The 27,684-nt window shown below is 38.9% G+C and overlaps 1 protein-coding gene across 14 annotated transcripts in view; it reads left to right on the top strand.

The window, feature by feature from the left end:
- AK8 (adenylate kinase 8) overlaps nucleotides 1-27,684 on the top strand; it is a 104,843-nt gene that overhangs the window by 20,573 nt on the left and 56,586 nt on the right. For 13 of the 14 annotated variants that reach the window (XR_005589927.1, XR_005589926.1, XM_039506661.1 and 10 more), the window contains 6 exons: nucleotides 4,848-4,916; nucleotides 17,402-17,483; nucleotides 18,916-18,987; nucleotides 20,097-20,297; nucleotides 23,357-23,488; nucleotides 25,919-26,008. Coding sequence is in view for 12 of the 14 variants with exons in the window: in XM_039506661.1 (XP_039362595.1) it covers nucleotides 4,848-4,916; nucleotides 17,402-17,483; nucleotides 18,916-18,987; nucleotides 20,097-20,297; nucleotides 23,357-23,488; nucleotides 25,919-26,008 (646 nt within the window). In the remaining 2 variants the exon portion in view is untranslated. The remainder of the gene's footprint in view (nucleotides 1-4,847; nucleotides 4,917-17,401; nucleotides 17,484-18,915; nucleotides 18,988-20,096; nucleotides 20,298-23,356; nucleotides 23,489-25,918; nucleotides 26,009-27,684) is intronic. The other variant, XM_039506663.1, reaches the window with a different exon arrangement.

Genomic DNA, 27,684 nt, shown 5'->3' with positions numbered 1-27,684 from the left:
GAATCAATTACAGCGGCCCTTGCATTCAGGGCAGCGCGGCCTAGTGGCCAGAGTCAATTACAATGGCCCTTGCATTCAGGGCAGCGCGGCCTAGCGGCCAGAGTCAATTACAGTGGCCCTTGTATCAGCCAGTACCTGGGTAGGGGGGCCCAGGCGCACCTGACTCCACCGGGCCCCAACCCAGGGCCCTAACAGTGTGGTCCACTACTGGGTCAGCAGGGAATGTCACTCAAGTGGGAGATACCACTCGTGCACCCTCCCTGGGTCACTTCCTACTGTGCTTCCAGAAGCTTCAATCCCTGGGGCATCAGGGTCTCTGGGCTCCTCAGCATGGAGGATTCCCTGGGGATCCATTGGCCATAGACCTCCAGTCCGACTCTCAGGATCTCCAGGTCCCGCAGGCGAGGGATGTGACGGCTCTTCAGCTGGAGTCTCTGCCAAAAGTCCTTCCCCTCCACAGCATTCAGCCTAGAATGAGCTGGGCTTCTCCCTTTTATACTGAGGCAGCAGTTGGAGCATGCACAGAATGGTCTGAGTGGTGGGACTTCCACTGCCCATAGCATGGGATTAATCGTCTCTTGTCCAGTGTGTGATATGCACACCCCATCACAATATGTAAAAAGATCTGTATGCGTCTGTAAGGGAGAGAGAGAACAAGCTGAATTGAAACTTTTTTGACTTCTAAAATACTAAACCAGTTTTCTTCAAACTTGAATGCTTTTCTTTCCTCAGGGAGAACTATAAAACAAGCCAAGTTTGAAGTTTCTAGATGCAGACATTTTTGCAATAAGAAAGCGAAGAAACTCCATTTGGAACATATAGGGAACATCCCTGTCCCCAATCAAAAAGCACTTGTAAGGGTTTTACTCAAATGCTTTTGTGGGAAGACTGTGCACAGAGTATGCATTATGTTGTCATTGGACTAACACATAATATTCATTATTAATAAGGTAGAATCATGAATAGAACTCATCAAATCCATGTATACATAAAAAAATTTAGTCTTTAAAGGCAAAAACCACATCACCGTTTTAGGAAAATCTAACATTCCAAATAGTGGGTTTGTCCATTGACTTCAATGGATTTTGGATCAGGCTCAGAATGCCGTAGCAGGTAGGAATACAGTTTCCCAGTTACCAACCATGCATGTGCACCAATGTCTGAGATCACAGATCAGTGGGAGGATGTTTAACAACATAATAGACTTGAGGGTTTTTTTTGTAATAACACCGGTGTGTTAGCTCCTACTGTAATTTTGCTGTGATGGGGCAAGGAATTGCTCTAAATAGCTGTGTTCTATCGGATGCTGTCTATCAGATTTGGCCATTTTTAGTGTAGTGATTGAATATGCCCTATTAAAATATTAAGCAGAGTGGTGATTTTGTAGACTACTGCTTAGGGAAAACTTCACTGACCAGGAAACTAAACTGGAATTGAGCCATAGTCTTCAGAAAGATCTGGCTTGAGTGCTGATAAAGTGCAGCACCCATACATATGCCCTTGATTATTTTTCTTCAGCAAATTCTGGTCGAAAGAGCGGGCTAAGATTACCACTGCAGTGAAAGAAGTTAGAATAATTTTGGTTTAAATTGGTTTGGCAGGGCTTAGCAGAGTGGACCCCCTGGCAGTTGCTAGCCTCTCTTGACGTGACACATCAAAGAAGTCAGTAAGACACTAGCTGTTTCTGATAGCAGCATGACGCACCTTTGGAAGGTGACAGACTCAAAGCCACACACCCAGGCTCCAACAGTGAAAGGCTGCAGGAGACTTTGACGCACCACCCTATGGGACCTGCCGACTTTCAAGAAACAGAGCAATTTCTTTCACTTTTTCTCTTTTACCTGCTTGAATGCTGCTTCGTGAATGGCTGATATTAGGAAAATGATTGAGAACTGGAGACATTAGAGATAACAAAGACCTAATTGGGTCATCTTGGCTATTCCCCAGCCGGGGCAGCATTGTTCTCTGTGGTATATTCTTAAATGCTTTGTCCATCTAATTTTAAATGACTTGCATAATGGCGCTTTCACCATTTCCTTTGGGAATTTTTCCATGATCTAACAGAGATCATTGTTAGGGAATCTTTCCTGATGTTCAGCCAAATTTTCTGTTGTTCACTTTCATCTAGTTATACTAGATTCATCTAGTTATACTAGAGGTTGTCATCCTCAACCAGAAGGACAAAAAACCCCCCCAAAACTAAACCTTCCACAGGATTCTTTGCTGCTTCTTCAGGTTTACACCCATCAGATTGTGTGGTGAAAGCAAGGAATGGGGAAACCCACTGGTGATTGTAAATATTTGTTTGGAACAACAAACATCGAATGCACATAATCAAAGAGTTTCCTGTGTTAGGTGGAGGATAACTGTGAGTCAGAAAGTAGAATATCCAGCCAGAGAAGTAATTCTGGATTTAGTTCTTATCAATAATGGGGAACTTAATGAGATTGTGAGAATTAATGGGGGAGCTTGGTACCATGGACCATGAGCTACTTCAATTTAGCAGAGTAATTAGTGGTTTTGCTGAGCAGTAGAGGGTTTTAGACTTCTGCAAGGTACATTTTGGAAAACTGCAAAATTAAGGTACTTATCCTGCAATGAACTCTGTGTGGGCCTTTGGGGGTCTGCCTGTGTAAAGCTCATTGTAGGATCAGGCCCCTAGTGAATAAGAAGTGGTAGAAAGGGATTTTAAGATCCACCAGTCTGGATGACCTAAATAAGGCTTAATATGTTAATTTCCAAAGAAAAAGAAATTTCCAATGTACAGTGCCTTTATGAGGCTACTCAGTCAGCTAAGACTTTTAAGTAAAAAGAAAAAGAGCAATTGCCCTAGTAATTTAATAATTAATAGTTATCTTAACACTGATAGAATGATACTCATTTATGGAGTCAGAGTAATTAGCTAATGAACTTACCAAACCATTATTCATTATTTTTGAAAAGCCATGGAGAAATGGGAGGCACTAAAATAATGGAGAAATGTGGTACAAGCCTTCAGAAAAAGAAAGAAGGGTGTTTCTGACAATAGCTGCCGAGTAAACCTAGTAAAACAATGGAACAAATATTAGGGAAAAAAATCACTAAACATCTCGAATGATATAATCTCTTCTGCTATCGGACGTGGAAGATATTTTCTTATGAAATATTGCCAGAAAGTAAAGATATTGACAAGTTGGATAGAGTACAGAAAAGAGTAACTGAAAGGAATAGGGGGCTGAAGGGCTTTAATTATGAGGAAAGATGAAAAGCTTTTGTTAATGTTTAATTTGTCTGACTAACAACTAGAGCTTTGTGAGGTGGGACATGATAACTGTCTGCCGATATGTGGCGTACACAGCACAAATTATTTAGGGAGATACAAAGAGTTATTAATTAGGAGTATTGTGATAAAGTAAAGAAAGGGAAATTCAAATTGATTATCAAGAAAACTTTCCTGACGGCAAGAGGTACAAGACTGTGGAATATTCTCCTAAGGGAAGTTGTGGAACCCATATTTCTCAATACATTAAAAATTACACTGAGTTAAGCTCTAGACAAAATATGGTAGGGAACAGTCTTGGTTTAACAGAGGATGCACTAGGTGGCCTAATAGATATTTTTTTCTATATCCAATTTTTTGAGTCGAGGATCCTGCATTATGTTTTCCCTCTAAGTCTTTAACATTTAATTGAAGAAAGCGACCATGTTTGTGTGGCATGATTTGTTTTTTATAAACCCATGCTAGTTATTGCTTGTAGTTCCATTATCCTGTAGGTGCTTACAGATTATTTTCCTCTTGGAGAGTTGTTTGGTTATTCGAGCAGTGATTTAAGTTAGGTTTTTCAGTGAGTAACTACCAGGATTGTCCTTTCCTCTTTTTTGGGAAAGTTAATGTCCTATTTGTGTCCCCCAATACTCAGGTGTTTCTCCAGTTTTCCTTGGCTTCATAACAATGTCAGTAGCTCAGTACATTTGTTAGCAAATAATTCATTTAGTAATCTGTGTTGCAGACCATCCAGACCTGGTGAATTAGTATAGATTGTTTTTTTTTTAAAGCATTCTTCATTTTTTTCTTACTGTCTGTATGCTTTTCACCTTTTTTTCCTTGTTATTAAAAAAACGTTCAGTAGCTTTTTAGAATCATTGTCAATTTCCTGTCTCTCACTTCTCTTATTAATGAACCTATGGTATTGTATTTGTTTTCCTCTGATATATTTGCAAATTGTTACCCTTAATTTAAAAGGAGAAATGCTTTGGGGAAAAATATAAAGGACTGTTTTAAGAACCCAGGAAATTATCAGGGTATGTATGTAAAAAATGCAGAGATATAAGATTATAAAACACAATATTTGAAAATCAGGTTCTCCCTGATTGCCAGTGCTGAGTTCAGGGTTCTTCGTGTCCCATATTACAGCTGATAACATCACTAATGCCACAGACCTTGTCCTGTAAAGCAGCACGTAAACCAGAATTCTACTGAAGTCAGTGGGACTTCTCACGAGCGGAAGGTTTTTCTTCAGTTGCAGGATTGTGGCCTAACACAATAGTAGAAGTGCAGATCTTGGGGCTATTTACACGTTTGTGACATGTTTAAGCCTGGTAGGGGAAATGCAGAACCATGAACTCAGAGCTTGGTAAGTAAAAAGTCATTTAGTTTATTTTTTAAATGAATTTCTCTGTTATTTTTAACTCACCATATATGTTGTGTTAATGATTTGGGGGTCTCGGTTTGATTTATTTATTTATTTTAAGAAGGCATTTCAGTCCACCTTTAGCCAGAGTGCCTTCATGATAAAATTCCTTTTGAACTCCACTGTGAATATTCAGCCTTTCTCTTTTTTTTGTTTTTTGTTTTGTTCTTTCTTTAGAAAATTCCCAATGCACTGTGGGCCAATCTGATCCAGGAGCGTCTGTCAAACGTGGACTGCATCAAACAAGTAAGAATTGCTCCTCGGAGGGCCAGTGGATAAGCACTTACACGACTCACACACAGTAGTTAGCATTCCAAGTCCCGAGCAGAGGAGGGAATGGGGGCAAATCAACAGGGGCTCAGAAGCGGATTGCTTTCTTGAACATCCGTGGAGGGAGTTTGGAGCTTTACTAACAGGATAAAGGGGAGGATGAGAGTATGCATATGCTAATCGTATAGCAGCAAGATGATCAAAGGCTGAACAAGCATAGCTTTGTTGATTGCCTGGGGCAACTGGCAGAGTTATAGTGGACAAAACAGATAAACAGAAAATACATAAAAATCAATATATTGATTTAGATTTTTAACTCCCCTTGAAGGTGAGGGAAAAGAGCCCTAATGTTTATCATTTCATTTCAATCTCCTCTGTTTCTCGTCTTATCTTTTTTTCCCCCTCCATGCTAGGAAATGCTGTATTTGAACATACACTCTTCTAGGTAATAATTAATAAGTTAGTTATTAGGTTGCAGAAATGGGCAAGTGAATAGCCTTGAATATGCCCATGGGTGCAAGGAATTCATAAATGTAAGTCGGGTGTCCTAAACCGGAACTTCTGAAGTAGATTAATACTGGGCAAACTGAGTGGTTTGAATCTGGACTAAAGGAAAGCCCAACCCCCTCTTGTGTATTTCCTTTAGATCAGGAGAAGCTGTTATGGTTTATTGAGTCAATAATCAGCCCATTATTAAGATTGATAGAGCCATAACAGTCTGTTGGGTATAAAGCCTCTTTCTAAGTTATGCCATAACACAGACTATGCAGTATATGGTGCACTTTTCTAAAATGAGTGTACAAACCACAGTCTACATTAGATTCATGCAGTCTGTGGTGTATCAGCTGAACTGTGCCTCAGTTTATCCACCTGCAGATGGCACTTCCTGCCATCACAGGGATGTTGAGGTTTGCCATTTAATAAAACCTTGTCCCTTTTTGACATCACTGCCTTGTTTGTTCATTGAGTAAAGCAAAGACAGCCGCTAATGCTGGGATGTCTTATTGAAATACTGAAAAATCCTCTCCTAAAACAGCCTTAACATCAGGGACAGGAGATAATTGCAAGTGCCACAAATGTCATGTAGCCCATGCTTCCATAGTGTTTCCTTGATTTGTACTGCATTTTGCAATGTTCTGCAAATTCTAGGCTTTTGTTGTAAAAGGAAAAATAGAGGCCTTGTTTATTTTACAAAACCAACCACATTTAAACACCCAGAGCTAGAATATGATTATAACATGTCATGGTCCCATCGTCACAGGTGAGACCAAACCATGGATACCACATACTTGGGCCACTACCTTGTGCTTTAAGATGGTAGATTTTTGTGGCACAGGTGGTGGTAACTTTTCTATCTATTTTTGTTGCAAATATATAGCTATGACCATGTAAGTGGTGTGGTACTATCCTGTGGCAGAGAATGCTCTCCAGCCAAGCAACAGCTAAAGTGTGCGCAGTCCCATTGTTCACCCCATTACCACTATGAAGTCTGAACTTAAGTGTTTACATGCAACCATTTAAATGGTAATGTGGAAATTAAAAAAAACAAATGACAAAAAGACAATCAAATGCAAAAAATGACATTAATACACTATGGTTACCTATTTGCAGTTCACGGAAGGCCACATGCTGGTACCATTAATTGCATTGTGCTGTATCTTATTCCTTAAGCAATTCCATTCAAATCTAAAGAGAAGGCATCAAAGGAATAAACAAATCACAGTCCATAGTTTCCTACATGGGGAAAAATATTTAATAAAGCACTTTTCAATCTAACGGCTAAAGGCATAACAGTGCAATGATTGGAAGTTGAAGCTAGACAGTTTCAGACTGGAAAGAAGGTGTAAATTTTTAACAGTGAGGGTAATTAACCCCTGGAACAATTTATCAAGGGTCGTTGTGAATTCTCCATGATTGGCAATTTTTAAATCAAGATTGGATGTTTCTCTAAAAGGTGTTCAAATGGAATTATTTTGGGGAAGTTCTATGGCCTGTTATATGAGGTCAGGCTAGATGATCAAAATGGTTCCTTCTTCTCTTGGAATCTGTTAAATTATTTCTACATATTTTACAAATAAAGTGGTTTAAAACACCTTAATATATATTTAGCTAAATATGTATTTACTAAGGAGACTGGAGTCATCCAAAAAATCAGGGTATGCTTTGTAACCTTTCAATAAGATTTTTTTTCCAAGTTACCATGTATTAAAAAACCCCAAACAAATATATACCATAATTTTACAAAGGGAAATTCAAGGACCAAGTACCTGATTCACCACTACGTTAATCCAGATTTATGCCAGTGGAACTCCCTTGAAATCAATGGGGTTACAGCTGCATAAAACTGGAGTAGCATAATGATGAATCAGGCCCAAGATAGCTAAATTACATCATCTATAACAAAAGGCACAACTTATTAATTCAAGCTGATGCTCCTTCCCTAAATCTAGCTGTTATTTGCCCTTTGAACCCTCATGCTATATTGGTAGGAGTCCAGGACAGAAAAAACTATGGAATAGCTTTTCAGTTCATGATGTATAAGACTTCCCCTCCCCCGTCCTTTTTTAAATGGCCCATTTTCTTTGCATTTTAGAATGTCATGGCACACTCTCCATCTCTCAACCACTGGGAGATTTGAAACAATCATTTTGAATTGTTAGAAAGAAATTAGTAAAGAGATTGGGAAAAAAAACCTAAATGTCTGGGAAGTGGTTGTCAGTTTTCCTGTACAAAATACTGTATGCCTTAATCCATAATTTATCTGTTCATTTTGAATTTGCAAAGTAGAATTAAACTTCTGCATTGCAAATCATTATTCTTGAATTATCTGGGTCTGCCTAGTTTCTCTTAGAGCTTTTTTAAAGATGATCTGCCCTTTTTTTTTTTTTTATGGTGATAGACGTTTATCCCTTCAGGCCAAATATCTGGTGGTATTTACTGTATCTGCATAAATGGACTAAATACACGCTGGAATTAAGCCTTTCTGTGTAGCTGTAGAATGTGTTTAAAGACCCAAGTACACAGTACAGTTTCTTGTACATTTATATGGTATTTTAAATTAAATAATTTAACTGCTGAACTCAAGTGAAACCAATATTGTCAGCTGTGGGTATAATTGAAACCGAGCAGAATGGGGGAATAGAAACAACCAAAATTTTGTATCGAGGTAGTGCTATGAGACTGTCAAATATCTGTGGCAATTCTATGGCAAGGAATGATTCAGTTTATTGTACGATTGTTGCCCCCACAATTGGATATGAACATTTTAATATTTCTCTAGTTGAGTAAAATCAGCATGCTTATCATGCCACTTAATAATAGTGACACAATTCTGACTTGGAAGGCAGGGAATGTGATCTAATGGCTAGACCAGGAGACCGGGAGGTAAGACGCCTGATGGCTATAAAGTGCTAGATGGAACTGCTTGCTTGTTCTCAGAGGCCAAACCCATCGAAATAAAAATAATTACAAAACACAGCAAATCCCAGAATGAAGTCCAGGAGTTCTGAGTGCTAACCACTCGACACACTGTCCTTGCATTATCAAAGAAAGGAGTGTCTATACTAGGTTTTTATTTTTAGTCAGATTTGCCACCATAACTACCACTGGTGCAACTCCACTGGTGGTGGAAGCGATGGGGTCGCTAGTGTAGACAAGGTTGCAGGCTGCCACTAGTGTTTTTAAAAGCATGTTGTTTAACCATGGTCAGTCAGACCTACTGAAATGATAGCTGCTGGTGCATTGTGTACACTAGTGTTTCCACTGTTGTCACCACTAGTGGAGGTGATTGGTGGTAGAAATGGTGGGAAATTTTAGAGAAGGAGGGTGTGTGCAGACAAGGCCTTCAAAGCAGATTCTGTTTTCTGGTGAATAATTCTTCAGTTTAGGAGTTTTTGAAAAACACCAGGGTATTTCTAAACCCTTTGTAATGTGCTCCCATCCCTCACAGAAACCATATTCTCTCTTGCTGAAGCACATGTTTTTAACAGATAAGTTTCATACGTGTTCATTGTGGTGCTATTAAGATAGGTGTTGACATTCTTCAGTATGCAGACAAATTCCACTCTTCTCCACAGGTCCTGTGCACACTACACTTTTTTGCCCCATATTTTCCACAGTGGCTAATGCTGTTTAAGCGCCACTGGTCGTGGCAAAGATCGGAGCTTGAGTCAAGAAAAGGCACTTCCAGCTACTGACATTTTAAGCATGTAGACCTGCTTAGGACATCATGATACTTAAAATGCCAGCAACTGCCTGGAACCCTGTCACTTCCATTATTGTTACTGCCAGTAGAACGGAACCAGTGCTTGCAGTGATGGGACATTTGGGGCAATAAAAACTTACAGACATCTCCAAAAAAAGCCAAGTTGAGCAAAAAGGAAGTGCTTGCTACTAGTTCAGTTAGATGTGAGTAAGTTCACTGAGCTCTAGAAAGAATGTATAATGGTGCTGTAATCAACAGTCATTAAATGTACGGATGTCTTCTTCTTGTGCATGTTCAATTTCCATATGAAAGAGGATCCGTGCATTTTTATTACTCTTTTTAAGTGAAATCTCATACAATTAATATTGTGGACTGTAGATTTTTGAATTATTTGTATAGATTTATGGTATATTGCTCATAACATAAGTCAGTATTTTATACTGAAGATGTTACTAGATTGTAGGAGCAGTGTGCTGGACCATAATACCACCAGCTGTTTGTTTTATTTCTCCTTGTGGTGTCATTGGGCTGGCATTAATTGCACAGCTTTCATCCCACTGACAGTAGGAATACAGAATTTTTTGTGCCATTGTTTTGACACTCACAGGTTTATAGATGTCACAGGCATCCTCTAAGGAGTACAATTTTATTGATCAACAGCTCTGCTGAGACTGTATGTTGTGTGTTCCTCTAATACAAATGTAGTTAGGACTGCAAGGGACCAGGCGGGTAGGTCTTACAGCATACACAGAAAACTTATTGCAAGCATTATGTTAGAACCAGGGACTTGTGAAGCTGATATGAGGCTGTTTCATCTTATAGTGTTAGTACATGGTGTCTAAAGCTCCACTGGCTATTACCTAATTCTTGGGATGTAATGTTGTGGAATGAATTTATAGAACTGGAGAAGTCTAGTATAGAGGTTGCTAGGTGGTGAATTTGCACCCTTAGGAATGGCTGCCTGAGAAAGGAGCAGTTGAACCTTATGCACCAGTCTCAAGATCATTTGGGAACTAAGCCTTTGCCAGTGATTAACTTGAGTAATTGGAGTATTTCACTTGTTAAAACTAAGCAGTTCAGAAGAGTAGAAGAGGTGTTTGGCTGTAAAAAGTGATGAACTCACACTTGCATTGGTTACAGGAACTTTCTTTGGTTGTTGTTTGGTGGATGAGATCATGTAATCAGTGGGCCAAATCCTGCCTCCAGTTTCATCTGTGCAGCGCCGTGCAAGCTGATAGTGTACTGTGTTAGACAAGTGTCATGGAGGGGAGAATTCGGCCCATTAATATCAATTTATTTGTCTACACAGGACATGGCTTCTTATTCAGTACTGAAGCTACCAAAATGCTTTTTATGTGGGCAAAGAGTTTCCTTTCCAATAAAGAGATTGACAAAGTATGACCTCTTCCAACCTCTAGTCCTCCTTGTGACAGGTTGCCCCCTCCCCCACCTGATGTATTGGAGTACCACTGAGCCTGCCTGTTCCACCAGCCTGGGTTTCCTTACATTGTCCTGCTGAACCAGGCCCTCAAGCCTCCTCCAGCCCCCACACAGGTAGGGACACGCCCAGCTGCAGAAAGACACAGACACTGAAATCAGCTCTGCCTGGGAAGGCTTCGGCTAAGGAATTGCCCAGCACTCAAGTGCACACCCTCTCTGAAATGTAAACCCAAAATTGTATCGTCTTGCGCTGCACAGAGAACTGCACAGTGTAAGCTCATGAAATTCACCCCCTCCCTCAGTGTGGAGGAAGATCTGCACAGCTTTCCTCCCCCCAGTTCTGAATTCCACAAACTGGTTTTAGAGAAAACAAAACCAAGTTTATTAGATTTTTAAAAGATAGATTTTAAGTGATTATAAGGGATCGCAAACAGATCAAAGCAGATTACTGAGCAAATAAAACAAACACACAAACTAAGCTTTAATACACGAAAGAAACTGGTTACAGGTAAAAAGAACAGGAGTACTTGTGGCACCTTAGAGACTAACAAATTTATTTTAGCATGAGCTTTCGTGAGCAGGTAGTAATTTCTCACCCTAAATGTTGTATTAGGCATTTCTCTCATAGGCCAGACACTTTTTCCAGCCTGGGCTCAGATCTTCTTCCCCCCGCCCCCTTCGTCCTTGTTCCTAAGACATTTTCAGCAGTCATCCTGGGCAGGGATTCCATGAAGAATGAACCCTGATTAACTCACTTCCCTGCCTTAAATAGGATTTACATATGGCAGGGTTTACTTTGTCTTTCAGTGGGATTCCCACTCCCCTTAGTGGAAAATACTGGTATTCTATGATGGAGTCCAGTACCAGGTGACATGATCACATGACCCTGCAGTGTCAAAGCAGCCATGAGTCAAAGGACATTTGTAGCATTCCAGGAAGCTTCTCAGGAAGGTGGGAGATTAGCATCTTCAAAGTCCTATTGTTCTCCCTAATGGCCCATGCAGACTGATTGCATTCTGTCATCTGGGCGTTCCCCAGGTACAAACACTTTTGTAATTGATACATAGTCAATATTCCTAACTTCAGATACAGAAATGATACATGCATACAAATAGGATAATCATATTCATCAAATCATAATCTTTCCAGTGATGTCTCACAAGACCCATCTTGCATAAAACACGTCTTAGTTATGCCATATTCATTTCATAACAATATCTCTATGAAGAATATGGAGTGTAGTGTCACACTCCTAATACCGACAAATTGTAGGAATCAGCTTGTCAGTAGAGACTTTCACATATCTACTGCCTTCTGCATAGTGATAATTGTGGCATCTTTGCTAGGTGTGTACTCCCCTGATTTCCTTTGCTCTTGTCCTCCTAGTTCATAGGGATGGAGAAAGAGGATGGGCACAGTACAGAATAAATGATGGGCACAGTAAATAAAGGAGTAGTTCACTGCAGAAAATATTGTGCAATGCAAGCTTATAGAGATGGCATCAAAAGGCCTGAGACAGTACATTGTATTTGCAAGAGGTAGTTGCAGTCATGGGAGAGTTTCAGTCGACAAAGGTCATGCAGCCTACATCAGTCTGGATGCTCCAATTCTTGTAAGAATTATTATGTCACCTTTAGGTCTGTCTGCTTATCTCAGTATTTATACTGCACTCCTTGCCCCGGTATCTGACAGTCTTAGAGAACGACTTGGGTCCACAGTAGACTTTAATCATTGATATTTTTTTGTTGTTTGGTTACCTCTCCATTCTTTGGATGGGAGGGAAGGGCATATCATTTTTTTTTAAAATCTGAATGTTGTGGGAAAACAATGGTGAAGACATTTTGTTCTGAAGGCAACAAGATTTGTGGTCTTTCTAATCTTTTGTGAAAGGGAATGCCAAAGCTGTGGGCCTGTGGCTGAGAATTCTTTCTCAAGTCTAATGTGATTGAGTGGTGATTTTCTGCATTTCTTCACTCTTTGTCTTGTTCTAACCCTATCTGTGTCAATAGCTTTCTATTTTTGTAATAAGTTTTGAGGATGCTCAGGCCAAACAGTAATAAAAGAAAGCTGAGTATCAGTGTAACTATTATTTGGGTGGAAGGTGTCACTCACTGATAGGTTGATAGCAATACTGCACTGCAGCAAAGGACACCCATGTTTGAGAATGACCTTGGGTTTCTTCTGCTCCAGATTCCTTGAATTTGAAGGAGTGAGGTGATATCCGTACAAATACCTCATTGCTGCTGATTTACACAGGGAGGTAGGTGTCCAAGGAGCACTTTACCTGACCTTAAGGCAAGAGCTGAATGCCGCCTTTATCACTGTCTTGAAGTTGGAGGGGATTTGAGGGTCCAGTTGTGGGGAGTAGATGATGGCCCCAGAATGAAGCATTATGGAATCCTCAGGACCCTAGCTTTTATTCACGGCTAGACGTGAGGATGTGCTGCCTATGCTTGGATTGCCTGGAGGTTATTGTTATCAAGAAGAGAAAATAGATGATTTCATAAAGAAACACATTCTTATCAAGTGAAGTTACTAATTACACTTTAATGATAGTCAGGAGGGCAGAAAAGACCAGTGTTTGCATAAAGCATGATAGGCATATTTTAAGTCAGGTCTTGCTCTGCTGTATGTTGCTACCTCTTGCTTAGTTCCCAAGCCACACTCCCTTTTTACTGTGTTTTTTTTTTTTTTTATCTGTGACATCTGCTTGGAGCTTGTCCCTCCTGTGATACCATACTACTTGCAGCTGTTCAGACCTCCAGCTCTGAGCTGTGCATGGGGTGCCCTGAGCATACGGCCTTTTTGATGTGTGATAAAACAGAACCAAGCCACTGGGGGTATGGAGAGGGAACGCATCAGAATATCAATAAACCTGCTCTGAACAAAGCTGCAACTCTGGTAGAATAGACATTTCACTGAAGTGTCAAGTAGATGGATAATGTATTCTAATTAGGGACTACTGGTACCTCAGAATTCAGAGACCTTGGAAATAAGATTCAAAAAAACTAACTATTTATATAGGGTTTATTTATTATGTATTTGTTTAGTGCCTTAAAATATATTTGTTACAAGCAGCTATTCACTGAGCTATGATTTCTTACTTGAACTTTTAGCCATTAAATTGTATGCTATCTGCTTTAAGGGACTTTGGCATTTGTATAATTGTATGTGAATCTTATAAAGTGTGTTGCATCTTGTTAAAAAGATCATCCTCTATCTCTTGTTCATTGCCGAGTATTTGCTTTTGAGCTGTAATGCTCCTAAACTGCCCTGGCACCAGAAATCTTGTAATATGTTGTTTAGTTTAGATTCCAAAGAATATTAAACTAGGAATGGAGATAGTGGGTCAGGTCCTCAACTGGTGTAAATTGGCATAGCTGCACTGATGTCAGAGGTGCTATGTTCATTTACACCAGCGTAGGATCTGGCCCACTGTGGGTACAGGACTTGGTTTCACATGTCTGGCTGAACAGAGTGCATTTACAATACAATGCTTAGGTTCCTAACATACTGCTAAAACACGGTAGAACCTATTTCTGTTCTCTCTCCTCTGTAACTCTCAAGGGAAAAATTGATTTTTTAGCACCTGTGTGACCTTATTCAGCAGTTCATCCTAATTTGATAAAGCAAACACTGGGAGTGGCAAAAAATGGCTTGCAGTTACTGGAGTCTTTTTTTTTATTGCCCTCAGATAACTGCAGGATGGCATGTTAGTGATATTGGGCTAATTAGGGAATTTTAAGTAGTCTACTCTATTTTTTGTGTGTAATTGGAATGCCCTGATTTCCTCTTACAAAAATCACTGAGGTATGTTTCCCTGAAATAATGCTAAAATTTATGTGGGAGATGATGATGGTTGCTAGCTAATGCAATACACTATTAAAATGTCTTTTTTCATAAAAAGATATGTTCTTTCAGCTTCCTTACCACCCCAGAAAGTTATTGGGAGTACAGTGACAAGGACTTGTTCAGCTAAACAACTAACAAAGAGAAATTTAGACAAAGTTTAGCAGGTTTAGACTCCGGGGCTATAAGAGAGGTAGATTTCAGATACTGCATCACATAGAAATTGAATAATGCTGCAGCACTCCTGTGGTATTTCATAGATCTGTAAATGCTTCTTTTTTTTTAAGATGTTCACTCCAACACTTATCTGGCTATAACAAGGACTTAAGGGAGCAAAAGGCTTTTCTTTCTTTCTTTCTTTCTTTCTTTCTTTCTTTCTTTCTTTCTTTCTTTCTTTCTTTCGCTCTGTTGCTTCATTAGCTCTGGAAAGTAGGGTTCCATTACTATGAGTTTTCCTGTATAATTTACGAAAATAATGAAAAAGTGCATATTTTCTTCAGTGCTCATTGCTCTTTAGATTTGTTTAGTTTCTCTTTTTATAAATCCATGGTGTGGCTTGGTATTCTTTTGAATATTTCAAAATTGTAGAAATTGTGGTGGGTTTGTGCTGGGTGGGGGTATTTTTGCCTTTTGTTTTGTGTTTCAAGAAAGAAGACGTTTGTATCCTTTGAGGGTTTTTTAGATTAAAACTTTAAAAATAAATCACTAGTAGAATATGTAAGTGTCCATTTTACTGTGGTGATGTTATTAGTGCATGTTGCCTTCAGACACATTCAACACTGGAAATGGTCAGTTTCTTTTCTCCCAAACATCCACAGTAGAACACATCTTATGCTCTAGTTCATTGAGATGTTTTTTTCCTGCTGGATGAAATTCATTTTTGGTACTGAGGACCCAAACAAGGTCCCATTTTGAGGCAAAATTTTATGTGTGCAGGCAAAGGGGCATCACATCTGTATTGTGGAGGGGTGGACTGCCCTCTGCAGAAAGCTGGAGTAACTACTTTAGAGGGACTGCATTGCAACACCATGGTTGGCGTGCAGTTTGGGATGTGTAAATGGTATATTTCCTTAATGCCTGCCTAATGGTTCACATCAAATCTGATTTCTTGGGCTTTGGGTGGGTGTGGGTGTGAGTTTTACCCTAAATAAGGGAGAAGGGATGATATTGCAGCTAAAGCACAGGACAAGAGGTGAAGAGATCTGGTTCCTGTTACCGCCTCTGAATTCCCTGTCTGAACTTGAGCAAGTCACTTCACTGCTCTGTTCCTCAGTTTCCCTGTCTGGCAAATGGGGATAATAATCGGACCTATCTGGTTTCACTGTCCAAGCTGAGTGCTGATAGTTCAAGTGGTGAAAAGTAAATTTGATTTAAGAAATTATTTCAGTTGTAATAAATTGAGATGATGTTAAAAACACGTGAAATGATTTTTTAATATCTGATGCTAATTTTTGATGGTGTCTCTTTAAGCTTAATTTATATTATTTATATTACTATGTGAACTTAATGAATCATACAGTGAGCGAGGAGGAAGATGGTATATAATCTTCAATAGGAATTAAAAGTGCAATCAACTAAAAGATGGCTTTATTTGCGGTTTCTCATGTACCAAAAACTTCAATAAATGTAATATATTTTTTTAAAACGATCCAAAATTAAGAAAAAAGTTAATCACATAAATAATCTAAAATATGGCAAAATTGGATACATTCATTTGCATTTAGCAAGTCTCCATCTCACTGCACCTAAACTTTATGTGTCCTATAGAAATGTTAAGAGATCAGCTTTCTAGAAAAAGATGAACCACCAGTCAATAAGAACTAGGCATTTAGGGCCAGACCTTGGCTCATGCTATGACCCCATTGTACAACTCTACTGGCATTAAGGGGTCATAAAACTGCCCTAAGATGACATCTGAAGATTCCCCCAGCAAAGAGGAATTCCAGACTGGTTTACAGCTAGTCTGTTCTAACCTCTAAAATCCACTCCCACCCCCAAATAGGGGTTATGCCGGGGCAGTGCGCTTGGAAAGAACATGGTATACTCCAAATATCCCCACCTGGCATTTACACCATAAACTAGAGCAGCGCTGAGGCTGCTCTGACACATGTAGAGGATGAACTGGCCCCCAGCTGCCTCTCCACCCTCTCATGTCCTGTGTTGAACATATCTCAGTCAGATCCAAGGATCCAGGCTTTATCCAGATAAATATTCAAGAGGTAAAAACTTGATGTAATTATCAATATTACCAAAGGCTCAATCCTGGGGGAGGGGTATGTGTGTGCTATGTTCTTAAATCCCATTGATTAGAATGAACTGAGAATCAAGTGCTCTTGACACCTTAAAGAATTGGGTCTCCAATGATCTGTAGATTGTAATTAAATGTTCTCGACACTCAAAAATCTCAAAAGTGCCCAGTACTGAAACTATTGAGCTTTCAAAACATCAAACTACCCTCCGCTCATTGCATGTGATTATGATATTCCATAGAGGAGCTCAGCGTGGAAGAGTCTTCATCAGTCATTCATTTCAGAGGCTTGTATGGATTGTACTAAACGATTTATTGGAAAAGTACTCTGAATATGTGCATTATCCAAATCCTCCCCTTGTTTTAGGGTCAGTATAAGATTATGATCCTAAAAAATTTCATAGGTTGAACTTGTCCACTAGGAAAGAATGAAATGAGGTTACAATTGTTTTTGTCTGAGCAGGTGAGATAACTCAGTGTTTCAAAGAGGTAGAAGGAGATTCAAATGTTAACTGATGTTTTAGTCTGGGAAATGAGTACATTTTTTGGAAACATTTGGGAAGCCCTGGTCTAAATGCATGACTTATTCCCGATTTACACTGATATGAGATCAGAATCAGATAGTCTGTGTTCAACAAATGGGATTTTTAGTCCTAGGATTTAATTGTTAAGGTTCCCTCGGTTTAGATCAATAATTCTTTCATGTTTTTTGTGCAATAGGGTTGGATTTTGGAAGGTTTTCCTGAAAACCGGGATCAAGCATGGATGCTGCAGTCAGCTGGCATCACTCCGAGACATGTTGGTAAGAAATACAAGATTGTTTGTGTACCAGAGGTGAAAGCCACTACTGACCTAAACAAAAACACCTTAAAATGTTAAAACCAGTATTTCTTAAATGTGTATAACACGCCCAAGAGGTCAGAGCAAATCAGAAACAGTCACTGGACTGGAGGAAATGACTGCATGAGTCCTGCGACCTCCAAAACTTTGGGGCAGTCTGTTGAACTATTTACCCCATCCCTAGATGAACCTTTGTCTTCTTCAAAAAAACAGGAGTACTTGTGGCACCTTAGAGACTAACACATTTATTTGAGCATAAGCTTTTGTGGGCTACAGCCCACTTCCATCAAATTCAAGCCTCTTCTAGCAAGTGACTGCAAACAGCTGTGCCTCTCTGCCTCTGCCTCACCAGTGAGTCCAAACCTCCTCTGACCTCAGGACCCAAATCTCAAGGATTCTGCTTTAATTGATCCCTGGGAGCAAAAAGGATCTAAAAGAGCCCCCAAGCCATTCCCTCTGTATGATAGAATAATAAATACAATTTACTCAATACACACAAAATGAAATGGATACACCCAGGCCTTAAGCCTGACCTTTCATGCCACAGGTGGAATCTTGGGTAAGTCCAAGCAAAGATAATTCTATAGTGGCAGGGCCTTGAAGGACAAGACCCTAGCACCTTCCCTCCCCACCTTGGGACTATCTGCATTTCCAAGTCATTGTTAGATAGGGACCTATCCAAAATGCATGAGAAAAATGAAAATTGGGGTGGGGGTGGGGCAGGGAATGATTTAAAAACTGCACAGCTCAAGTGTGAGTAATAAATCAGCCCCAGTTGTAGTCAGCAGGGATAGGATAATTTGCTACTTTGGATTTGATTTGTACACAATTCCGCTGTTAGTAAAGGAATTCAGAATTGCTGTGATAGTGTTTAGAAAAATAGATATATTGGATAGTACTTGTATGTGGTGCATGTATTGAAAGGGTCATTTCTGAAGGTAGCTAACAATATTGAAGGTCAAATTCTTCCCTCAATTTTATCTGTATAACCAAGAACAAAATAGCACCCTTATTTAGAATATAAATGAAGAAGAACTTTGCAAGATTGAATGCACATGCCTAAATTAGTTGAATTTAGTAAGTGAATGACCATAAAAGAAGCAAGATTATTGCATCACAGAATGTACTAAATTGAGCTATGTATTTATCACAATATATTTCTTCCTAACTGCCATCTGACTGATAGTTTTGGCCAAAATTTCCCCCCAAAATCAAATGCTGATAGGTAAAATACAGGGAAATAAGGAAAAATGTTACAAATGGGGAAGATGGCTAAATGTACATGAACTGCATCGATCCATCCTTACTTGCAGAGCACACTTGGAAGCATCTCCAAGAAATGAAATCAGTAACTAACTGAAAATGCATTTCTATTCTGTTTCTTCTGTGCTTAGTTGTGCTGTATGCTCCAGACACGGTGCTTATTGAGAGGAACCTTGGGAAAAGGATTGATCCATCCACGAAAGGTGTAGTATGCATTTGTTACTGATCCCTTCTAGGAGAACGTTTTTGTGCCAACCCAAGAGACACTGAAGTGTTGATGCTTTTAAAGTTGATTTGTAATGCTGTCCCTTTACGATGTGAGTAGGCAATGTAATTCTGAATCAGATTTATTTTAATTTGTTTTAAATTCAACATGTATAATTTTCTGCACCAATTTAGTGGGGAAAGTATTTGTAAAGACCTGTTTTGTGGCAAGCAGCACTGCTCCATTACAGCATAGGTCACCCTAATGTGTGTAGTCACACCATAAGAATTTTACTATTTACCATGGCATCTTTGATAGACCTTGAATGTCTGCCTCTCCATAAAAGGCAGTTACACCTTTGGATAACCTCCACTGTGTGTGATGCCAAGTGGAAGAGCCAACAGGAAATGGCACTGTTGCAGATGACACTTTGGGTGTTCCACAGGAACCCATGTCAGTTGTTTTAGGAGTAGCATTGGGAAGGACATGCTGAATTAAAGAGATGGCTTTTATTTGCTTTTCTACAGAGGCCTTGGTTAAAGTTCAGAGTAGGAGCCAGGAAATCTAAGTCCTGTTCCCAGCTCTGCCACAGACTTCTTGTGTAACCGTGGGCAACCATTCTGCACCTCCGTCTCCCCATTTGGAAAACAGGGATAATATCCTACCTTACAGCTGTGCTATAGGAATCAATATTTTAATGCTTAAAAAGTTTTTAGAGATCATTAGGTGGAAGGTGATAGGGAAGTGCAAAGTATTATTCTTATTCTTAATTAAAGGCTTGATGGTACCAGATAAGCATAGATCTGTTCTACAGATCCCAGTGTATAGTGGTAGCGGGCACACTGCTGCACTGCACTAAGGGACACAAACATACCTACCCCCCACTGTCACATGGCTGGCTAGTTCCCTCTGCCACTATCTGTCTTCTTTGTGGAACTATACGATAGTAGTTAGGAAGGAATCACTGTGCTTCCCTTCTCCTTATACCCCAACCTAAGGTCTTGGTACAATCTAGACCTTGATTATGGTGAGGAACCTTTTTGCAAGCTGAACAAGTTCTATCAAATTCTTTTTCCTACTGGGTCCTAATTACTGTTTAACTTCTAGAGGTGTACCATACCACCTTTGACTGGCCAAGCGACCCCCTGGTGCAACAGCGTTTGGTGGAGGCGGAAGGCATATCTGAACAGGAGACAGCAAAGCACCTGCTGGAGTATCATAGAAACTTTCCCAGAGTTTTCCAGATCTATCAGCAAATACTAAAATCGATCAATGCTGACCAACCTTGTGCAGATGTCTTCTCCCAGGGTAAATATCGATTGTGTACAGTTGGAAGAAAATTTGATAGCTGACAAATTCTCATCTGAAAGAGTGATTCCCAACATTTAGAGACAACTGTGCCAAGTTATAGGACTAAGATCTCACCTGTATCAGTCAATGTTGACTTGCCTCTAATTTGATTGTGTTCCGTGTGGCCTGCTAAGCTTGGGCTGTTCCAGACAGCTTCTTTGCTGGTTAGAACAGGCATGGTTGAATGGGAGGTCTTCTTGATTCTGCAACCCTTACTCACAATGAAAAGCAGTTCCTCATAAGAGTAGTCCCATTGGGGATGCAATATGAGTAAGGGTTACAGAATCGGCAAAGAGTCCTGTGGCACCTTATAGACTAACAGATATTACAGAATCATTTCCTAAGGGATGGAGAAGCCTAGAGCTGCAGTTATAAAAGCCCGCAGTATCAATATTGGTATACATACTGGAACCACTGGTAATCTCCTGTACAGGTACTACCTGCACAAGTCCATTAACAAGTAGTAGTAGTTCAAGGCGGGTTGTATTTCATTATATAAAAGTTGTCTGCACTGAAAGGTTTGCTATGTGGTAATCCTTTATTTGCTTTTGTTCAACTTTTCTTTGATGCATTCTGATATTGCATGTTGATTCTTCATGAAAAAAATGAGGAAACTGTCGGGAAGACCAAGTGATAATGTATGTTGTATCTGTCAGCCTGTTGATGGTGTAGTATAGCCCTGTAGTTTTGCATCTCAAAAAGGTCTTTTTTAATGACAAGTGCTGCACTTTTAAGATAAACAACTAGGAAGTTTATATTCGGAATTTACACATTAATTACCTCTAAATTACTTAATTAAATTTAAAAGTTCATATCATAATTCATAAAGAATTCATGCCTTGAATTGTAAATAAAAATGTGAGTGCCTGAATATTAATTATTATTAATTAATAATGTAGTGAGATAAATTGAAAATTGGAATGAAAAAAAATCCTCTCTAGATCTTTTTCTGCAGTGCATCAAGCAGCCAGATATTTTTTTAAGGAATAATTAGATGTGGAGACTGTCTGGGGGATCATTACTCCTAATTAACTTGGTTATTTACTGCAAATTAAGCATCATTTGTAAGCAGGGTGGTTTGCCAGTAATGTGTGTGCTTTTGGATACCCTGGTTGTGGAAAGTGCTTAGAATAACTAGACCTCTCCTTGGTTAGCTGACATTTGTTTTTGGATAAATTATGTGATAGACAGATTATGATTTTCAAGATTTGTGTGTTTAATTTGTATTTTTAATGACAGATGTGGGTGAGAAAGGGAGTCAAGAAATTGCAACTTCATTAGATTTTTTGGAACTGAGGGTCTGATTCTGATCCCACACCAATTAAACACCAGTGCAACTCCAATGACTTAATTGGAATTGCTCCTGATTTACTCTGGTGTGAGATCAAACTTACATCCAATATATTCAGAGATCTCATCAGTACAGCATTCACCATGGTTTGGGAGCAAGGAATGTATCCCATGCACTTGCAGTATGATTCAAATGCTCCTTAGCAACTACTCCCAGTTCGGGAGCTAGAAATGTCAGAAGTGGAATGTGCTATTCTGCCTTTTTTCTACAATAGGAGGTACAAGGATCTGGAAATCAGACACAAAGGGAGATCATTAAACAAGTGTGTGTTAGTGTCTCAAAAACATGTAAAATGCTAGATTAAAGCACCAATCCCCTAAAGTGCCAAATGGAGTGAAGGAGAACTTGTTTAAAATATAGGATTACTCTTAAAGGGAAAATCAGTGTCTAAGATTTGGATTCTTGTACCCATTTTATTAGATTTAAATGTAGTGTGTATCACAGAGACCCCATTGCATCTTCGTAGAATCTATATGAATTTAAGGTTGTCTGGACTGAAATAGTCATTCAGACATTGAGTTGTGTCTTCTATAGAACATATGTTATTGTGTAACATGGGAAATTTAGAGTCTTGCTTAAGTGTCTCTATTTCTCTTTAGAGAGATAAGGTAGGAGAGGTAATATCTTACCTCTCTTACATCCTAGGTCTAACATGGCTACAACAACACTGCATATCTACTTCTTCTTGTTCATCAAGGACCTGATCCTGAAAGGAGTATGGGAGTTGAGGGTCTCAACACGTTGGCAGACTCTGTTCCAAATATTCTGATGATAAAATATCTTCATTATCAAGCTAAACCTTACTGTACCTTCTTGCAGACCTATCTTATAAACTCTTCTTCTAGGACTGCAGCAAAGTTGGGATCACTTGTAATGCAACATTTGAATTATTCTTTACAAGGTCTATGGTCTTTTCAAAGTTCCCAGGAGATGGGCCCCTAGACTGATATAAAATTAATAGTTTCCTACCCAATACAAAGCAAGATCAACAAAAATTAGGCGATGCCCAACAGGGAGAGTGGAGCTGGGCTGAAAACATCAAGTTGTCTTTACCCTTCATGCAAAAATGATGTGCACAAGAATAAAATCACATGTAATTATATGGCATCAATGTTGTATTGTGTCATGACTTACACTAGTGCCACAAAAATTTAAAACATACTAAATAGGAGGGTGTTGATCACATAAGAAGCTGGGGAAGTGTCATGACAAATTGACATCCTGCCTCTTTCATAATTACCATATCTATTTGTTTAGAAACTACCATAACTATTAAATGTAATGATAATCCCCCTGCAGCGTGCATGATAAGTGTAGCTAAAAAGCAAAGCTGGTTTCTGTTAAAAATTACATGGTTAAAGTGCAGTTAGTAATTGAATCTCTCTTTTAAAGTGCTTTGAGATCCACAGATGAAAGGCACAATATGAGTGCTAAGTATATTTTAACTATAGGTTTCCTAAAATGCCTGTCACCATAGTATTGTAAGTTACAGATAGAGTATGTCATTTATGTTGGAGCCCTGATCTCAATTCATGTAATACAAATACATGATGATAATGTCATAGTTATAAATAAAGAAATTAATCAATTATTGTTTCTGTTAAGAAAGCAAAAGTAAATGAATTTTAACTCTTTTTCTCGGCATCTGACTTTCTCATCTTTCTAGTTCTGACCTATGTCCAAACCTGGTGCCGATCAGCTGCCCCCTTTACACCACGGATTCTCTTTTGTGGACCCCCAGGCAGTGGGAAGAGCCTGCAGGCAGCACTAATAGCTCAGAAATACAACATTGTCAACAGTAAGTTCTCAGTAAATATGCACTTTGCTCCATTCCCTCTTTCTCTCCTTTTGATCATTTATCTTTTGCTGTCTTTCTTTCTTACTCGCTCGTAAAATTTCTCTGTTAGTCCATCACTGTGGATGTCAAACTTTTTGCGGGGGTGGGGGCTGGAAAATCTTGCAATAAAAAAATATTAACCAATAAAAACATATATCCTGTGCCAAACTAGCTCCAACATTTTTTTTAGTCATCATTTTTTATACCCTTTAGATCAGTAGTTTTTCACGTGTTATACACCAGAGGTACTCCTGTGAACAGTCTGTAGTGCTCTGAATTCTCCATCGCATCAGTGGGTCTTGCATAATGACTTTGCACTTTCTCATGTCTACTCAGTATTGGGAGGCTTTTAAAAGAAAAGTGGTTCTGAAATGGGAATAAGATTCTTAGTTTTTACGCATTTCAAATATATAATTTTTAAAAAGGGAACAAATATCAAAGTGACCTTTCTCTGCCTTTTATAAGGGAGCCCCAGAAAACATCACATGGGGCTTGTTCTGGTACATGTTCATAGTATCAAGTGCATCAAAGTAGGCTAAAGTAGACCACAACTGGCAATGTAGTCAATGTAATTTGCAGTCACATTGTGTAATATTATGTAATACTGGAAAAACTGCAGATATTTTGGAATTGTCACTGTAAAACTGCATAGCTGATCAGCTCTTTTCCTTCAAGTAATATTTAAGCCGATTTCATTAGTGTGCTTTAAACACACAAAACTCTACAATAATAAGTTTTAGGGAAAAAAGACAGCAGTAGGCCTGATCCTGCCTCCTATATTGATGTGACAAATCCTATGGACTTAATTGAACTCTTGCTGAAGTCAACAGAAAGAATTCAATGAGAGCTGGATCAGGCCCTCAGCGAAGCAATCCCGTGAGATTACTCTTGTGAATAAGAACTGAATGATCTTACCCATGTTATTACGGATCAGAAAATGCAGAGGCGTCATTAAAAATTTTGATGAAAACAAAAAAACATGTTTGTCTACATTGCTGTGGAAAATTTTGGCTTTTTGTCAAAAAACAAACAAACCAAAATTTTAGAAAGAAAACAAATACGTTTTAGATTTAGATTTTTTTTTTTAGACAAAAACTCAAAATGTTCTGCAGAAGGCAGACACCTTTTGCCAAAAAAAATTATTTTGTTGAAAAACCCACTTTTCTGTCAAAACTGTTTCTACAGAAAATTTTTGACCAGCCCTACATTTACACTAGTCCTAGCCATGGCCCCATCCTGTAAGTGCTGTGTGTTCAGAACCTGCAATGAGTTCAGTGTGAGTTCCCTGTATGGATTGCAAGAGTGGGCTCATACGTTGCTTAAGATCATTGCAACTAAAGGAAAACATTCTCCGTCCAGATCTTTAGCAGCTATAAATTGGTGTAGCTCCATTGGAGTCATGAAGCTATGTTGAAATTATACCAGTTGGGGATCTGGCCCTTGTTTTTTTTATTTTAAACAATTATCATTTTACTTAAATGCGTCTGAAAATACACTACAAATAATTAACAAACATTATCTAATAAAGTGAAAAAAGATAAGAATCCTTATTTTTTAAATCTGTATAATAAAAAAATTAAATCTGCAAATAAAATTAGTAAAACCTTACTGTACCTTGAAGTATGTTAATTCCATTATGTTACATTGTGTCTTTATTTTTAAAATATTTTATTAATTTTAACAAAAGCTTTATCCTTTAATGCAGTGATGACAGTCATTTGACTAATCAAAAATAAAATTGATTATAATAATAATAACTAATACTTATCTAACTCCTGTAGGGGTAATGAGGCTTAATTAATTTGCTTGGATGAAATGTGCCATACAGGTACAAAGTATTGTTATTTAATATGCAGTGGTCCTGATTTGGTACCTTAATTCTAAATTTCATGATGTTCTGCTTATCTGAACTCTGAACCATCATATTGCATTAGCACAGTTTCATCAATATAATTCTTACATGATTGTTAAATGATCCAGGGGCCACTTTCTTGAACTGCATATTCTCCTGTACCTCCAGCAGAGCTGTTCAGCAAGTGTAACTTTATTCAGTAATTATAAGTTTATAAAAAGTGAAAACCCCAGCAGCTATCCCTTGAGTTATTATTTTAGTAACGTATTTGATTAGTATCTTTCTCTCTGCCTCCGTTTTTAATATGTTCCTTGTCAAATGTATTCTTTTTTATTCAGTATTCTCCCTTGCTCAATCTCTTTGCTTTTGGGTTTGCTTGGCCAAAAAAAACCAACCCCAAAATCCAAAAAAATCCCATAACTTTTATTTTATTCAGTGACCTTTTTCCAATATGCAGCTTCTTGGGTTTTTTTTTCCTTTCTTGCTTGCTTCCTTTTTAAAATTTAACCTTGTGTCTTTTTGTTCCTCCTTCCTCTCAGTTTGCTGCGGGCAACTGCTAAAGGAAGCTGTTGCAGACAAGACAAAACTTGGAGAACTCATTAAGCCTTATTTTGACAGTGGATGGCCAGGTAGGGCATGTTGTTGTCTTACTGCACTGTAGTTACAAGTTCGTGGGCGAAAATAATCTGTGGGAGAAATTCATACAGCCACTGGTTGAAATATGAAGTTACTTCATTGATGCAGTTTAGTTATTCCAGATTTACACTGGAGTGTAACTGAGATCAGAATTTTCAGCTGGTAAATCTCTTCAGGGTACCTGAGACTGAGTACCTATGTGAGTGAAGCCCAGCCTCTTTACTTCCAGATCCCATCTTTGAATTCTAATTGTGTCCCTGAATTAAAATTAGGAGTCTGGTGGGTTTTTTTGTCATTGGTAGTTTGTAAAACACAACAACCTTTTGATTTTCATTTGAAGCATGCTCTGATGGAGATTGTCTGCCTGGTTTGATACAAGTATTTTAACTTATGAGAAATGCTACTGTAAGATTTGTCCCAGAGGATTTTTTGGTGAGGGGGCACCATAAGAACTTAGCAGTTTTGCTTTTGGAAGGCTGAGGACTGATTATATTGAGAAAAATGGTAAAGCTTGTAAGCTTCTCAGGGTAGCAGCCTAGTCTTATTCGGACGTTAATTGCCTTGCACGTTATATATAGGGCCATAACTGTGAAAGGCAATTAACAGCCGAATAAGGGTAGGCTGCTGCCCTGAGAAGCTTACAGTCTTTAACATTTATTCTTACAGATATGAGAAAGACCCCACAATTCCAAAGAGTAAGTTGTATATCAATGTGGTGAAGGAATGCTTGTATTTTGGCAAGTACAAGAGCCTAGATAGTATAGGAACCGCCAATCCTTTTTTTGGCACCATGCCAAATAGTTACCAGAGGAACAAGTATTACAGGGAAATAGTCTAGCTGAAGATGGAGAAATCTCAGTTAAGCTTCAGTATTAATGGAGTTTTGAACAAACCCCCTCTGAGTGCAGGGAAATCTGCATTGTCTTTTATTTTCGGCAAAGAAAGCCATTTGGTGAATTGGAAAGCCCAGCAAGTCCCCTCTTTCATACAGTAGCTTAATTCTGAGATTGAATTACATAGATCCGAAACGTGAGCCTATAAAATTAACTGATGTTCCCCAGATACCATGTCAGGAGACTCAGTACTTTTTGAAGCATTTCAAAAAGGCCTCCGGCAGCCTGCAGCTTTGGGTGTTCTATCCTCTGTCAATTTGTCAAACCACATGATAATAGTTTTTAACACTTAACTTCAGCTCCACTGAATGGGTCATGTTCATTGCTGGTGCAATAACTCCATCTGGTTCAAGATATGTAATACAGTGTGACAGTCACCATCTTGGCTGACATCAGAGATTGAACCAGGGACTTCCAAAGCATGACAGTATGAGCTTTTACAACTTGAGCTGAGGAGGATAGGTGGTGTAAATGGGGTCTGCAACAGACTCATATCCTCAGTCGATCCAGCAGTGAGGGGGACACGCAAAGGACACTGACCAGTTGGGTTACAATAACTTTCACACGCCTATCACCACCACCACTTCCCCGCCCCTTTGGCTTGTAGCTGCCATTTTTAAGAGAAGATTCTATACAGATCGAGTGTTAAGGTATTTTCTGTACTAAACTTGGTGGTCCTATAACTCAAGGGTAGGAGACCTATGTGGGTTATTAGTTTAAAAAAAATAAATCACAGATAAGACATTTATGTATGGGATTAACTTTATGCATGCAAG

Source organism: Mauremys reevesii, linkage group 19 (assembly GCF_016161935.1).
Source record: "Mauremys reevesii isolate NIE-2019 linkage group 19, ASM1616193v1, whole genome shotgun sequence".
NCBI lineage: Eukaryota > Metazoa > Chordata > Testudines > Geoemydidae > Mauremys > Mauremys reevesii.
Note: the sequence above shows the minus strand (reverse complement) of the source record. Positions and strands in the feature narration are given on the sequence as shown.